This window comes from Diabrotica undecimpunctata, unplaced genomic scaffold (assembly GCF_040954645.1).
Source record: "Diabrotica undecimpunctata isolate CICGRU unplaced genomic scaffold, icDiaUnde3 ctg00003226.1, whole genome shotgun sequence".
Lineage (NCBI taxonomy): Eukaryota > Metazoa > Arthropoda > Insecta > Coleoptera > Chrysomelidae > Diabrotica > Diabrotica undecimpunctata.
In genome coordinates this window covers 2399-15131 of record NW_027314423.1, presented here as the reverse complement: position 1 = coordinate 15131, position 12733 = coordinate 2399, and the positions used below count along the sequence as shown (strand labels likewise).

At 33.6% G+C, this 12733-nt stretch overlaps 1 protein-coding gene across 1 annotated transcript; it reads left to right on the top strand.

Moving 5' to 3' along the window:
* The first annotated feature begins 1766 nt into the window (after positions 1-1766).
* LOC140432204 (peroxynitrite isomerase THAP4-like) lies at positions 1767-2288 on the top strand. Its single transcript, XM_072520028.1, has one exon. It carries the CDS (start codon positions 1767-1769, stop codon positions 2286-2288), a length of 522 nt encoding a protein of 173 aa, XP_072376129.1.
* The last annotated feature ends 10445 nt before the right edge of the window (positions 2289-12733 follow it).

Here is a 12733-nt window from a genome sequence, read left to right as displayed (position 1 = left end):
ACGCGCTATCTCAGAGTACATATTCGCCTACGCAGATGACATTGACATAGTAATACGGACAAAAAGAGACCTGATACAGGCTTCTGAAAAATTAGAAAAAGCTGCGAAGACAATGGGACTGCAGGTCAACGTATCCAAAACAAAATACATACAGGTCACGAACAGAACACAAATAGCGCCACCACAAGATCTGGTGACAGAAGCACACACATTCGAAGGGGTCTCGGAGTTTATATATCTTGTAACACAACTAAATAACAACAATCTAGTAAGAGTAGAAATTAAGAGAACAATATACCTGTCGAACAGAGCTTACTTTGGACTAAAGCAGCTCCTAACATCACACATAATTAGCAGAAAAACCAAGATACTAATATATGAAACTCTTATTAAACCTGTCCTGACATACGTGTCAGAGACATGGACTATGGTAAAAAGCGACGAAGAACTGTTAGGACGCTTTGAAAGAAGAATACTTAGGCACATATACGGAGGAGTACTAGAAAGCGGGATATGGCATAGGCGCTACAATTTTGAGTTGTATGAATGCTATGAAAAATGTAACATCGTCCGGTCTATTAAAATTAATACACTAAGATGACTAGGACACCTTGAAAGAATAGACACTGAAGACCCCCAAAGACATTATATCAAGAACCAGTAGGAACCAGGCAGAGAGGCAGGCCAAGATCTAGATTTAAAACTCAAGTCGAAGATGACTTGAGGAATCTAGGGGTCAGAAATTGGAAAGCCAGGGCGAAAGATAGATGGAAATGGAGACTAATTCTTGAACAGGTGAAGACCCACGCAGGATTGTCGAGCCAAAAATGATTAGGTGTTTGTGAATTCAATGTATGTGATGTCCTTATATATAAACAATTAAACATTTTACTTCAGTAACTATAATTGACAAAGGCAACCATAACTAAATTTTGTAAATGGAGAAAAAACAACTTCCTACCACATACAGGTGTATTAGTCACATACAATATAGGAATAAATATTCCCATATTTGAGTAAATGGGTCCCTTGAGGCTGCTGGTGAACTACATAATTATCCATACTACAAGAGCCTTCTTGTGTCTGTTATTTACGTCGTAGCTCTTTCATATAATAGGTTTATCTTTGTACTTTTTTTTATTTTAGATCTTTATTTACAAACCCTTTGTTTATTAACTAATTAATGACTGACTATATTGTACAGTTGCTATTAGATTGGTTATAGTCAATGCCTATGATGTCTCAATATATATCTATGTATATTGTGTCAATTCTCCCACTTAATTAATTTTACAGTTCTTATCTCTCATTAAACTGTTTTCTCATCATGTTTGTTTCATGTTGTTTTTAGGTCATAGTTTTTTGCTAGAACAAAGACCTATGCAATTTGGACTTATTATAGGGCATATTATATTGTAATACTTGAAACGGGTAATCTAAAAATTCAACAACAATAAAAAACTTACTTAAGATTGTGAGGATTGACTTATCTCCCATAAATTAGTATTTCTGACTCATATTGACAACATTTTCATAATTTTTCCTATAATGTAATAATATTTCGTTTATTGTTTTAGCCCATTAGATTTTAGCCAAGAAAAATAATTTGAAACGAAGTTCTTTATTTGACAAATCCAATTGTCAAATAACTGTCATTTCAAATTATTTTTATTTATGTTAATTTTTACTACTACATACCTACATTATTCCATAAATTCGATGTACTAATTAGTTTCGGTTCTAAAGATTTTTAAATTGGCTGTAAGATGGCATCTAAAACTACAAAAATAGCAGATGTAGTAAAACCTCTTTCCTGGTTAGTGGGAACATGGAAATCCGTTAATGCATGTTGTATGTTTCCAACTATGAAAGAACCTGTAAAATACAACGAACTTTTAACATTTTCTACTATTGGTGACCCTTTTCTTATATACAATTCATTAACATGGGATGAAAAAAATACGAAATACATGCATGTGGAAGGGGGCCACTTGAGGATAATGGAAGATGGATGCAGTGTCACGTTGTTAACATCCCAAAATTTTGGAATATGTTCAGTGGAAGATGGTAAACTTGAAAACAATTCTATACAGGTTGACGCATCTGTTATATCCCATTCGAAATTCTGCCCGAAGAAGGTTTGTGGAATTAGAAGGTATTTTTGTTTAAATAAAGAAGGTAAATTGGAATATAAAATGTGTTTACAAACAGAAGAAGTACCACTTACTGAACATTTAGTAGTCTGTTATGAAAAGTTAAATGCCAAAAACAAAAAGAAGAAATGTTAAATATTCGTGACAATATATTTTATATTAACATAGTAAAAGTTTTTTTATTTAACAGATTATTATATACATAATCTACAACATCAAAAATACTTTAAATATTTAGTCCTTCTAGTCTAGGTCATTGTCTCTTAAATTTTCTCATTATTAGTGAGTAGTTGACCTGTGCGATGAGTAACTTATGAACAGTGTTTAAATTAATGAAATAACAGAGTTAAATTACATATTGTTGTATTGTCTTGCTTAGTACTGCAAGTAGTTCGGTACCTACATATTTGACTTAATTTTTTAGTGAGACGAGTAAATTCTTCTTCTTCTTCTTCTTGTGACATCTTTAAAGTTTGGCAAAAATTTCAGCAAAGTAATGTTTAGTAATTTAAGTCCAAACCAGTCCAATATTTTGGACAGGTTTAGATTTTTCCACCACAAATTGTTGCGTCTACTGAGTTCCCTCTGCACGTCTATTTTTAATTTGATAATTAATTTCAAACCAATTTCAAATGAAGAAAGTACCCAAGACTTATTTAAAAATAGATTGGATAAGAAGCTACAAATTCCCGCCCCCAAGAGTATTGACCAGCTATACAAACATATAAAAAACTGTTTACACGAAGCAGCATTTGAAGCAATGGGATACTATATAAAACCCAAGGTAAACAAACCATACTGGTGGGATAACGAAATAAAGGAAGAACTAAAATGTAAAAGATAACTATACCAACAATATTTAAGTTCTAAATCATTACAAGACAAAATAAAATATAAGGAAAAACAAGCAGAAGTACAAAGGAAAATCTCTAAGAAGAAGAACGAGTCTTGGGAAAGAAACTGACAACGAATAAATACTTATCTAGGAGGAACCAGAAGCACAGAAAGCTGGAAACTGATAAAAAAATTGACAAAAGAAAAGAATAAAGAAGTAATACAGAGTATAAAACCTGAAGACTGAGAAGAGTATTTCAAAGGACTTTTGGTAGAGAATAGAGTCGAATTTCAGGAACATAGAACTCAAAACCAAGATAGAATTTCAATAGTTGACTCGCCAATAAGATTAACAACATAGGAAATTAAAAATGTATGTAAACAGCTGAAGAGGAACAAAGCACCCGGACCAGAAGATATACCCGGAGAATTGCTTAAGTACGGAACGAACAAATTGTACGAATGTCTTCGACAACTTTTTCAAGAATGCATAAACACAAGCGAAATCCCTACGGAATGGAAGATATCATACCTCAGCACTATACATAAAAAGGGTGATACAAATAATTGTGAAAATTACCGATGAATAGCTGTAACCGGATCTATGAGTCGAATATATGGAAAGGTGTTAAAGAACCGAATCGAGAGAGAATACTTAGATTATGAAGCAGAAGAACAAGCAGAATTTCGTACGGGTCGATCCACTATTGACCACATTTTCTCCTTAACCCAGATAATATAAAAAAAGATGGCAAGGAATCAAGAGATTCATATGTTGTTCGTCGACCTACGGATTCCACTGAAGAAGCTGTGGCAATCAATGGAAAGCACGAATATTAATATGAAATTAATAAAAGCCGTCAAAGTACTATACAACCAACCAATAACAAAGATAAAAGCAGGGACACAAATAACAACAGGATTTATGGAAAAGATGGAAACAAAAATGCAGGACAATGGGGATACCGCTCACCAATACTATGGCATATACGCTTAACTTTGCAGACGATCAAGTAATAATGGCTCAAGATTATGACGATTTAAACTATATGGCACGAAAATTAATTGAAGAGTAAGATATATGGGGTCTAGAAGTAAATAAAAAGAAAACCGAATACCTGTACATTGGAGCAGAACAAAAAGATCTCATATTAGACGATAACACTACTATAAAGCACTGCTGTGACTACAAATACCTAGGTATCACTATTTCACAAGATGGAACATTAGACAAAGCCATAAGAGAGAGAAATACGTCAGGGAGAAAAGCCATCACAATGTTAAACACCATTTTGTGGGACCAATCCATCAGCAAACAAAATAAAAAGAGTATATATGAGACTATAGTAAAAATTATTACTTTATACAGCTGTGAGGTATGGCCACTGAAAGAAACAACACTGTCAACGCTGAAAGCGACGGAAATGGATTTTTGGAGTAGAGCCGCAGGAAGATCTAGAAGAGAAAGGATTACCAACGAACGCATTAGAGAAATAATGGGAATCAAACGAACAATCACAGATGACCTAACAAGAAAACAACTTATCTGGTTCGGACACATACAAAGAATGGACGAACAATGAATGCCAAAAGAAATACTAAAGTGGCAACCATAAGGAAAGAGAAAACGAGGTAGACTGAGAAAAAGTTGGAGCGAAGGAATAAATAAAGAACTGAGAGAGAGGGCCATAGAAGTAGATCTATGGAACAACCGGTCTAAGTGGCGATTGGAAGTCGGAAAACGGCGGAGAACGTTATAAACCGACAAGTAGTAGTATAATTAATTTCAAAAGCCCTGTTCTATTGTTTCTTATAACATGGCGACCGTATAAAGTTTTACTTCCTTTTTAATATTAAAAATTGACCCTGTTTCTTATTTGAGCATTCGAAAAACCTCCTTATTGCGTACATGATCCACTCAAAGTATTTTTAAGAATCTTTCATATCTCCATATTTCAAAGGCTTTTACTCTGAGATAGCGCGTAAGCACTAGCATTTTTCCATACCTAGAAGCACCGTATTGGATGAAGATGACGGGTATTAGTATTTTTTGTCTCCATCGGTTTTTGTATTCTTTTTTTACTTGAAAAAAACCTATATTAAGTTAATACCCAATAATATAAGACATATTTAGGCAATTTAAATATATTATTTAAAAATTTAAGCACAATTTATGCAGTAGCAGAATTTTTTAATTTTGCTTGCACAAGGCCCACATACAATTTGTTTTTCATTTAGACAAACTTAACATGTTTTATTTTTGTTGCAATTCCCTATTTGGCATTGCCTATGTTTATTATCTGATTGTTTTGTTGTACCCCTTTGATTTGCATCCGTTGATGTTGTCCTGCCCTTAGTCATATGATCTTATCGCAATTCTTCTGCTAACTGTAGTAGGAAATTTTGCCCACATATTTGACTCGATCTGAACGTTTTTACCTTCTTTAGGTTTTCTGCCAAGGTCTGCTCCTCCTTTTTTTTTGTGGAGCTAGGAGGTATAATAAACGTTAAAATTAATTTTGTGTATTGGTTTTTTGTGGTGGAGAGCTAAAGAGCTGGCGTTTAAAAGGTGGCGTTGGTCAGCCAGACAAGCCAAGGAGAGGTACTTCGAGTTACCAGCCATACTAAGAACGACTCCTAATCAGCTAAAGAAAACTTCCATTCCTTCCAGCAAAACTTGTACTTAACACTAAAAAACGTACTTTCCAATGAGTATTATCACGTCCTAGAAGAAATCCCCCTAAAATATCAGTTAACAACTGCAAGCTGTGAACTGCGATAATTTAGGGGAATTTCTTCTAAAAAGTGATAATACTCATTGGAAAGTACGTTTTTTAGTGTTAAGTACAAGTTTTGCTGGAAGGAGTGGAAGTTTTCTTTTGGGGGTGCTGGTGAGTATTTGCCCTCGGCGATGGTAAGGAGTTTTGAGTGTTTGCTTGGCTAGGTTGTTAGAGCCAGCTATAGTGCGGAGGACATATCTTTTGATGGGGGTTTGGATTCTGTCCCTAATCGGTGTTATGTTTGCTATTTAATGGATTAGTTCTGACGGATAGTTTCTGCGCTTTCTTATACAACATCTAAGGATTTTCCTTTCGGTGGCCATAACAGTGTTAATTTGGCGAGCATTTATCTACGATTAGATGCACGCCTTGTAATCGATTATTGGTCTTATGTAGGTCTTATAGGTTTGCAATATTGTTTTATTTGACGCGTTGCCAAATTTACCACACAACGCTCCCAGGAGTTTTGCCCTTTTTTACCCTACCTAGAGTGTTTTGTATGTCGGTCTTCCAGTTAGGAGTCCTACTAATCTATCTATCTATCTATAGCCCAAAATCTATTCATGTGTTGAATATAGGCCTCTCCCATTTGTCTCCATTTGTCTCTGTCTTCTGTTTGTCTTTTAAACATTGGACCTGCGCTTTGCTCATTGTCATCTTTCCATCTCATTTGCGGTCGACCTCTTGACCTTTTTGCAGTATATGGTCTCCAGCGGCCAATTTCTTTATTCCATCTTCCATCCTGATATCTTTCGTTATGCCCAGCCCATTTCCATTTTAATTTCAATGCATGTTCGACAGAGTCTGTTGTTTCGGTTTTGCATCTTATCCACTCGTTCCTCTTTTTATCTCTCAACGATATTCCCAACATTTGTCTTTCCATAGCTCTTTGAGTTTTCTTTATTCTATCTAAGTTGCTCTTGGTACACGTCCACCTCTAGGCACCATATGTCAGAACAATGAGGACGCATGCGCATTAATTACCTTCGTTCTTAATTTTAAAGGTATTTTTTGGTTTTTGATAGTATATGAGAATTTTCCGAATGCAGCCCACCCCATTCTTATTCTACTGGTTATTTCTTTAGTCTGATTACTTTTGTCTGCTCAGATAGCTTGTCCTAAGTACATATATTCTTGGACGTGTTCTATGTTTGTTCCACCTATGGTAATTACTGATCTGTCTTCTGTATTAGTCATTATTTTAGTTTTCTTTAGATTCATTTTTAGTCCTTTCTTAAGAGATCTTTTTTCTAGGTCTGAAATAATTATTCGTAGTTGTTCCATAGTTGTTGCTATCAGGAGTACATCATCGGCAAATCTTAGATGATTTAAATATTTTCCGTTTATAAAAATCCCTTAATTGTCCCAGTCTATAGATTTAAAAATGTCTTCCAACGCTAGAGTAAATAGTTTGGGTGAGATTGTATCCCCTTGTCTGACACCTCTACAAATTCTAATTAATGAAGTTTGCAAATCTCTGTCTAGCTGAATTCTCATAGTGGCGTTTTGATATATATTGTGGATTAACATTCTGTACCGTGAATCTATTCGGCAATTAACTAGCGCTTCTTCCACTGCCCATAGTTCTATGCTGTCAAACGCTTTTTCATAGTCAACAAACGCTAGGTATATTGGAAGGTTGTATTTATTGGTCTTTTCTATCAATATTTTAAGGGTGTGAAGGTGGTCGGTTGTGCTGTACCCCTTTCTAAAGTCTGCCTGTTCAACTGGTTGGTATGCATCAAATTTGTTGTTTAGTCTAGTTGTGATTACCTTAGTGAAAGTTTTATAGACTTGTGACAAGAGAGATATTGGTCTATAGTTAGCTAATTTTGATCTATTTCCTTTCTTATATATCAGAATAGTATTTGCCTTGTTCCACTCTTGCGGTATTTGTCCTTCAAACAAACATTTATTGAAAAGTATCTCTAGGTAGTCTTTTATCTTTTCCCCTCCTTCTTTTAACATTTCAATTAGAATTTCATCGTCTCACGGAGCTTTATTTCTTTTCATATCTCTAATTGCTTTTTCTATTTCTTCTCCGGTTATGGGGGGTAATATTTCAGAGTTTACATTCATTATTTTCTTTTTCAGGTTTTGTTGAGTTGTATCAGGTGGACTGTTTTTAGAGCTGTAGAGGTCACTTTAATATTCCCTTGTTATCTTAGATATTTGGGTTCTGCTTTTTTCTATTACACCTTGTTTATTTTTCATCTCTATGATTTTAGTTCTTCCTAGGTGGGACTTGATAGATCTTAAGTTTCTGCTTTCTTCTATAATCTTCTCGATTCGTTCTTCTTGATGTCGTTTGAGATCTTGTTTTATATGTCTTCTTATTTCTGTATTAAGGGTTTTGTATTCAGTTTTATTTCTTTTATTTTCTTGTAGTAGGCTTCTCCGTTGTTGTGGCACGTCTAAAGATATGGCACTTAGTTTTGATTTTTTGTCTGATTTTGCTGGTGCTACTTCTAAGCTAGTCTTTAGAAGTTCTTTAGTGATGGCTTTATTTAGTTGATCTAGATTTAGGTCTGTTAGCTTTAGTTCTTCAGCTTTTCTTAATTTATTTTGCTATTGTTCTTTATTCACCTTTAATTTTTCTGGGTGGACTTTTTTCTTAGAGTGCACATATTGTCTTCGATCTTTTTTGTGTTTAATACTTATTTTAGCCCGTATCATTTTGTGATCACTACCAGTAGAGATTGAGTTTATTACATCCACGTCCATCCTACTAATATAAACTCCCAAATAGGCCACCACGTTTCGTAAGTGGTGTTTTGAAGGCGTTAATTGTAACTCTTTATTTATTGCACCACCCAACAATCCTTTTTAAACGATTTTAAGCTCTTTCGAATACAGACGGTTATTTCTGCGCGCTCCGATCTAGTTTGAGAGTGGGGAATGACACTGTTGTAGAATGTGTACAGTATTGGAGCTAGAATTAAGCCCTGGGATACTCTAACTTGTGGAGTGAATGGTGTGAATGAGTGAGTATTTCAATCAGACCTGCATGCCAGACCTGATCGAAGGCTTTCTGGATGTCTAGAAAAATATCCATGAAGTATCTGTTTTCGTTAATTAAGTGTGATATGAAGGTCGCTGCTTCAATCAATGCATTTTAAGTGGAACGTTCAGCCCTGAATCCGAATTAATAGTTTGGAATGGTGAAGTGAGCGTCTAGGAATTCTACAAGTCTCTCCTTAAGGGTCCTCTTGTAGACTTTATCTAGGGTGCTTATAAGCGAAATAAGTCTATATGATATATGGTTAGTTGGGGGTTTTCCTGGTTTGGGAGTCATGACTGTGCTGGCCACCTTCCATGAGGTTGGAACGTAGTTCAGCTTGAGACATGCATTAATTATATTAGTGAGCAGTGAGATTATATTCTCTAGAAGTTTTTAGAGGCCTTTTCTGTGGATGCAATGTGGTCCAGAACATAAGTTTTTACGTAAGTTACACATCTGCCTAATGATGTCCTCTATCACAGGAGCTACCATCTGATGAGAATGGGACCTTATGTAAGCCTGATGGTATTAGAATGTATCTTTTACTCCAGACATTTGACTGCCAATACCTTTCTTAGATATATAGTTCTAATTATTGATTATATGGTAGTTTTGATGGTAGTAGAATGTATCTTTTATTCCAGACATTTGACTGCCAATACCTTCCTTAGATATATTGTAACGATATTTTTTTTGCCTACCACATGGGGTATTATTATGAGGGGTAGAAGATTGGACTCTGAGATAGCGCGTGGGTGGAGATAGGGCAAGCAAAATAATCATTACTTGTGCGAACGGCACTCAGGGTTTGTTAGGAGAGCTGGGGTCGTGGGTAAGTAAATGACAAAGGGGTCGGATTGGGGCAACTACAAAAATATGAAACAAAAGGTCATGAATCTCTTGGGACAAACAAAACAAAAAGAAACAGGAAACACCTCTAGTAATTTTAAAAAGGGCGCCACTTCGAGGTGCCTAATTATAACCATTACAACAGCTAGTTTTAACTATCGAAATAATTATTAGAAATGCAAAACATATCTTTTTTAAATGAAACTCAAAAAAGAGTTATTAAAAAAAATAAACAAAATGTTAAGAAAAAAATTTAACATTTATTGTGTCTTACCACAAGCAGTTACAAAATAGACAAACAAATTTACTATGTGAATAGTTACAAATTTACATGTGTCCTATCTGTTTACAATCTCTGTTTCTACAAAACTTACAAAATTGCATGGAGGTTAACCTTCTTTAACAACAAAACAAATGAATATCAAAAATAATAAAACGAGCTGTCATAAGTTAACATTAAATTAAAAAAAAACTGAACAAATAAATTAACAGCTAAAGTCAAAACCTAAAATTTACAACTTTAAATATTACAATTTTTTTAAAGTTACCTGGATTTCACTTGATCACACATTAAATTTCTGAGGTTGCAAACTGGAGTTGAACTCTGGACACGAACACACGAACAAAAGGACTGCATCTCACACTGCAAATTGGACCGAGCATTTGAGGCCGAAGCTGGCACTGAACACAAAACATGACTCTGCCTTTTAAAAAACAAAAAAAGGTATAATAAGACGGCATACACATTAATTTGCTACGATTAACTGCTACTAAAATTGTTTTCCAAAACGTAAGACGAAGATTTCCCTGAAAAGGGATAGAAAAAAGAAAACTACAAATTCGACGTGAATTTGGACATAACGCTGGAGCCTATCACTCTTAACTTGACCGCAGCTCCAGCGAGAGTAATGACATTATCTTTTAAATTCATTCGCTTAACTTAGCATAAACAAAACATATAAACTGGAATATTTATTTAAAACGCAAAATAGGGCGGTTTGAACAAAGAAATATCGAGAAACATACGCAGCTGCGAAATAAATAAACAACTCTAAGATGGTTTATATTAACTCGGGCCAACCTAAGAAGGAATTGAAATATATTTCGGGTATTTTAACTTAAAAGATACGAGGAAAGAAACATGGGAAAAATTCTTCGTTATTATAATGCATATATGAGGGGATTTCAATTTAATACATATACGAGGGGATTTCAAGAAATTTACAAATGCTACAATATAGTGCAAATTATTGGTTATACATATATCTTCTAGGATATATAATCCAATAATTTGCTTCTGTTATATTTAAAATAATAAAAATAACTTGCAACGACAATCTTATCTAAGCTAATTTAATTGAACACTGTCTGGCCATCTAATCTACAATGTCTAGTCCATATTTTGTGTGGTTGTAGTAGGTAATGGTTTCCAGTTTCTAAGTTTCCAGACTGCTAAGTTTAGCAATCGTCAAATCAATCCTAAACCGTGCTAACTTTTGATAACCTTTTAAACATAGCAGATTGGTATTCTGATTCTGACGATAAAAATAAGTTTGAGCTTGTGATTGTAATAAAGTTATGAATAAAAACTCTTCAGAATTTTATAAAATGAGGTTTTATGTTTTAATAATAAATAATTAATAATTTTTTTATGAGTATTCGAGATTTGAAAACGACAGTTTTCGCGTTTTTCGGACCTTAATTTATTTATTACTTGAAAACAATGTATTAAGAGAGAAGTTAATACGGATCTTTCTTACTCATATCATTCACCAACTAGTTCTAATACTCATTTTATTGAAGATTTGGAACAAATATGTGATGCATCATTTACTACAAACTACCGCTGTGTGTTAGTTGGTGATTTTAATATTGACTGGTTGGCTAGTAATTTCTATGGTGAAAATATTAAAAAATTGTTTTCGGCTTATGGGATAAAACAATATATTAGTGATTAATGAACTTTGGTAGATTATCTGCTTTCTAATCAAAATAATATAAGTGCTTGTGTTCACGATTGTCCAAAAATTACTAATTAATCCGTTATTTCAGTAAATATCTCCAATATTAATAGTTATAATATATCTGATGGCAATATATCCAAGTTTAGAAATTTATGTGTTCAAAACTTAGATAAAATCAAAACTAATCTTATCAATTGTCACTTTAATTTAGATTCTGTTGATGTTAATATCATTTACCAGGAAATTTTGCAAAATTGTGAAAATGTAATCAATGGCATAATACCAATACCGGCAATGTAACATGCCAGTTTCAATCAAAATTACCTTGGTTTGATTATGAGGTGTTTAAACAATATTAAGAACAACGTGATAGGACTTATAAAGATTTTAAAACATGTATCGACGTCATTGAAAAATAACATCAATGGCAGGTTTTTAAGAGACATAGAAATGAGGTAGTAAATATGTTAAAGCTAAAAAAAAGCAATTCTATTTTAACAAAATAGACAGGTATAGAAACAATCTAAAACAAATGTGAAAAACTTAAAAAAAATAATCAAAGATAATAGTCGAGAAATGCCAGACACTGTAATCTTTGAAACTATTACTGGCCTAAAACAGTTAACCAACAGCGTAGAAATAGCTAGCAGTTTTAATAAGTATTTTGTTGAAAGCATTGAAAGTATTGTTCAAAGTATTGATAATTTTGAAACATGGTCTAATTTAAATAGTAATCTTTATTTAAATTTTGAAAAATTTGAAGAGCTCTCTATGCAGGATTTGCGAAAAATTGTTGGCAATTTAGATAATAAATTCTCACTACATGAAACGTTAAATTGCAGAATAGTAAGGGAAGTTCCTTCCTGAAGTTCCTTAATTCCTGATGTACTAAAAATAAGTACTATCACCCCTATTCAAAAAATACCCAACACTATTAAAGCTGAAGAATTCCGACCAATCAATACTTTACCTCCTATAGAGAAAATATTAGAAATTGCTGTTTATAAAATTATTAGAACATGTAACAAAAAATAAAATTTTAAATTATAATCAATCAGGTTTTCGAAAACAATTCTCTTGTGAATCAGCGTTACAAGTTACAATATGTCACATAAATAGTAATTTAGATAAAAATAAGTACATAGTCGGCGT

Excerpts from the sequence above, each read along its gene's own strand:
- LOC140432204 (XM_072520028.1), top strand. The coding sequence starts at position 1,767 with ATGGCATCTAAAACTACAAAAATAGCAGATGTAGTAAAACCTCTTTCC.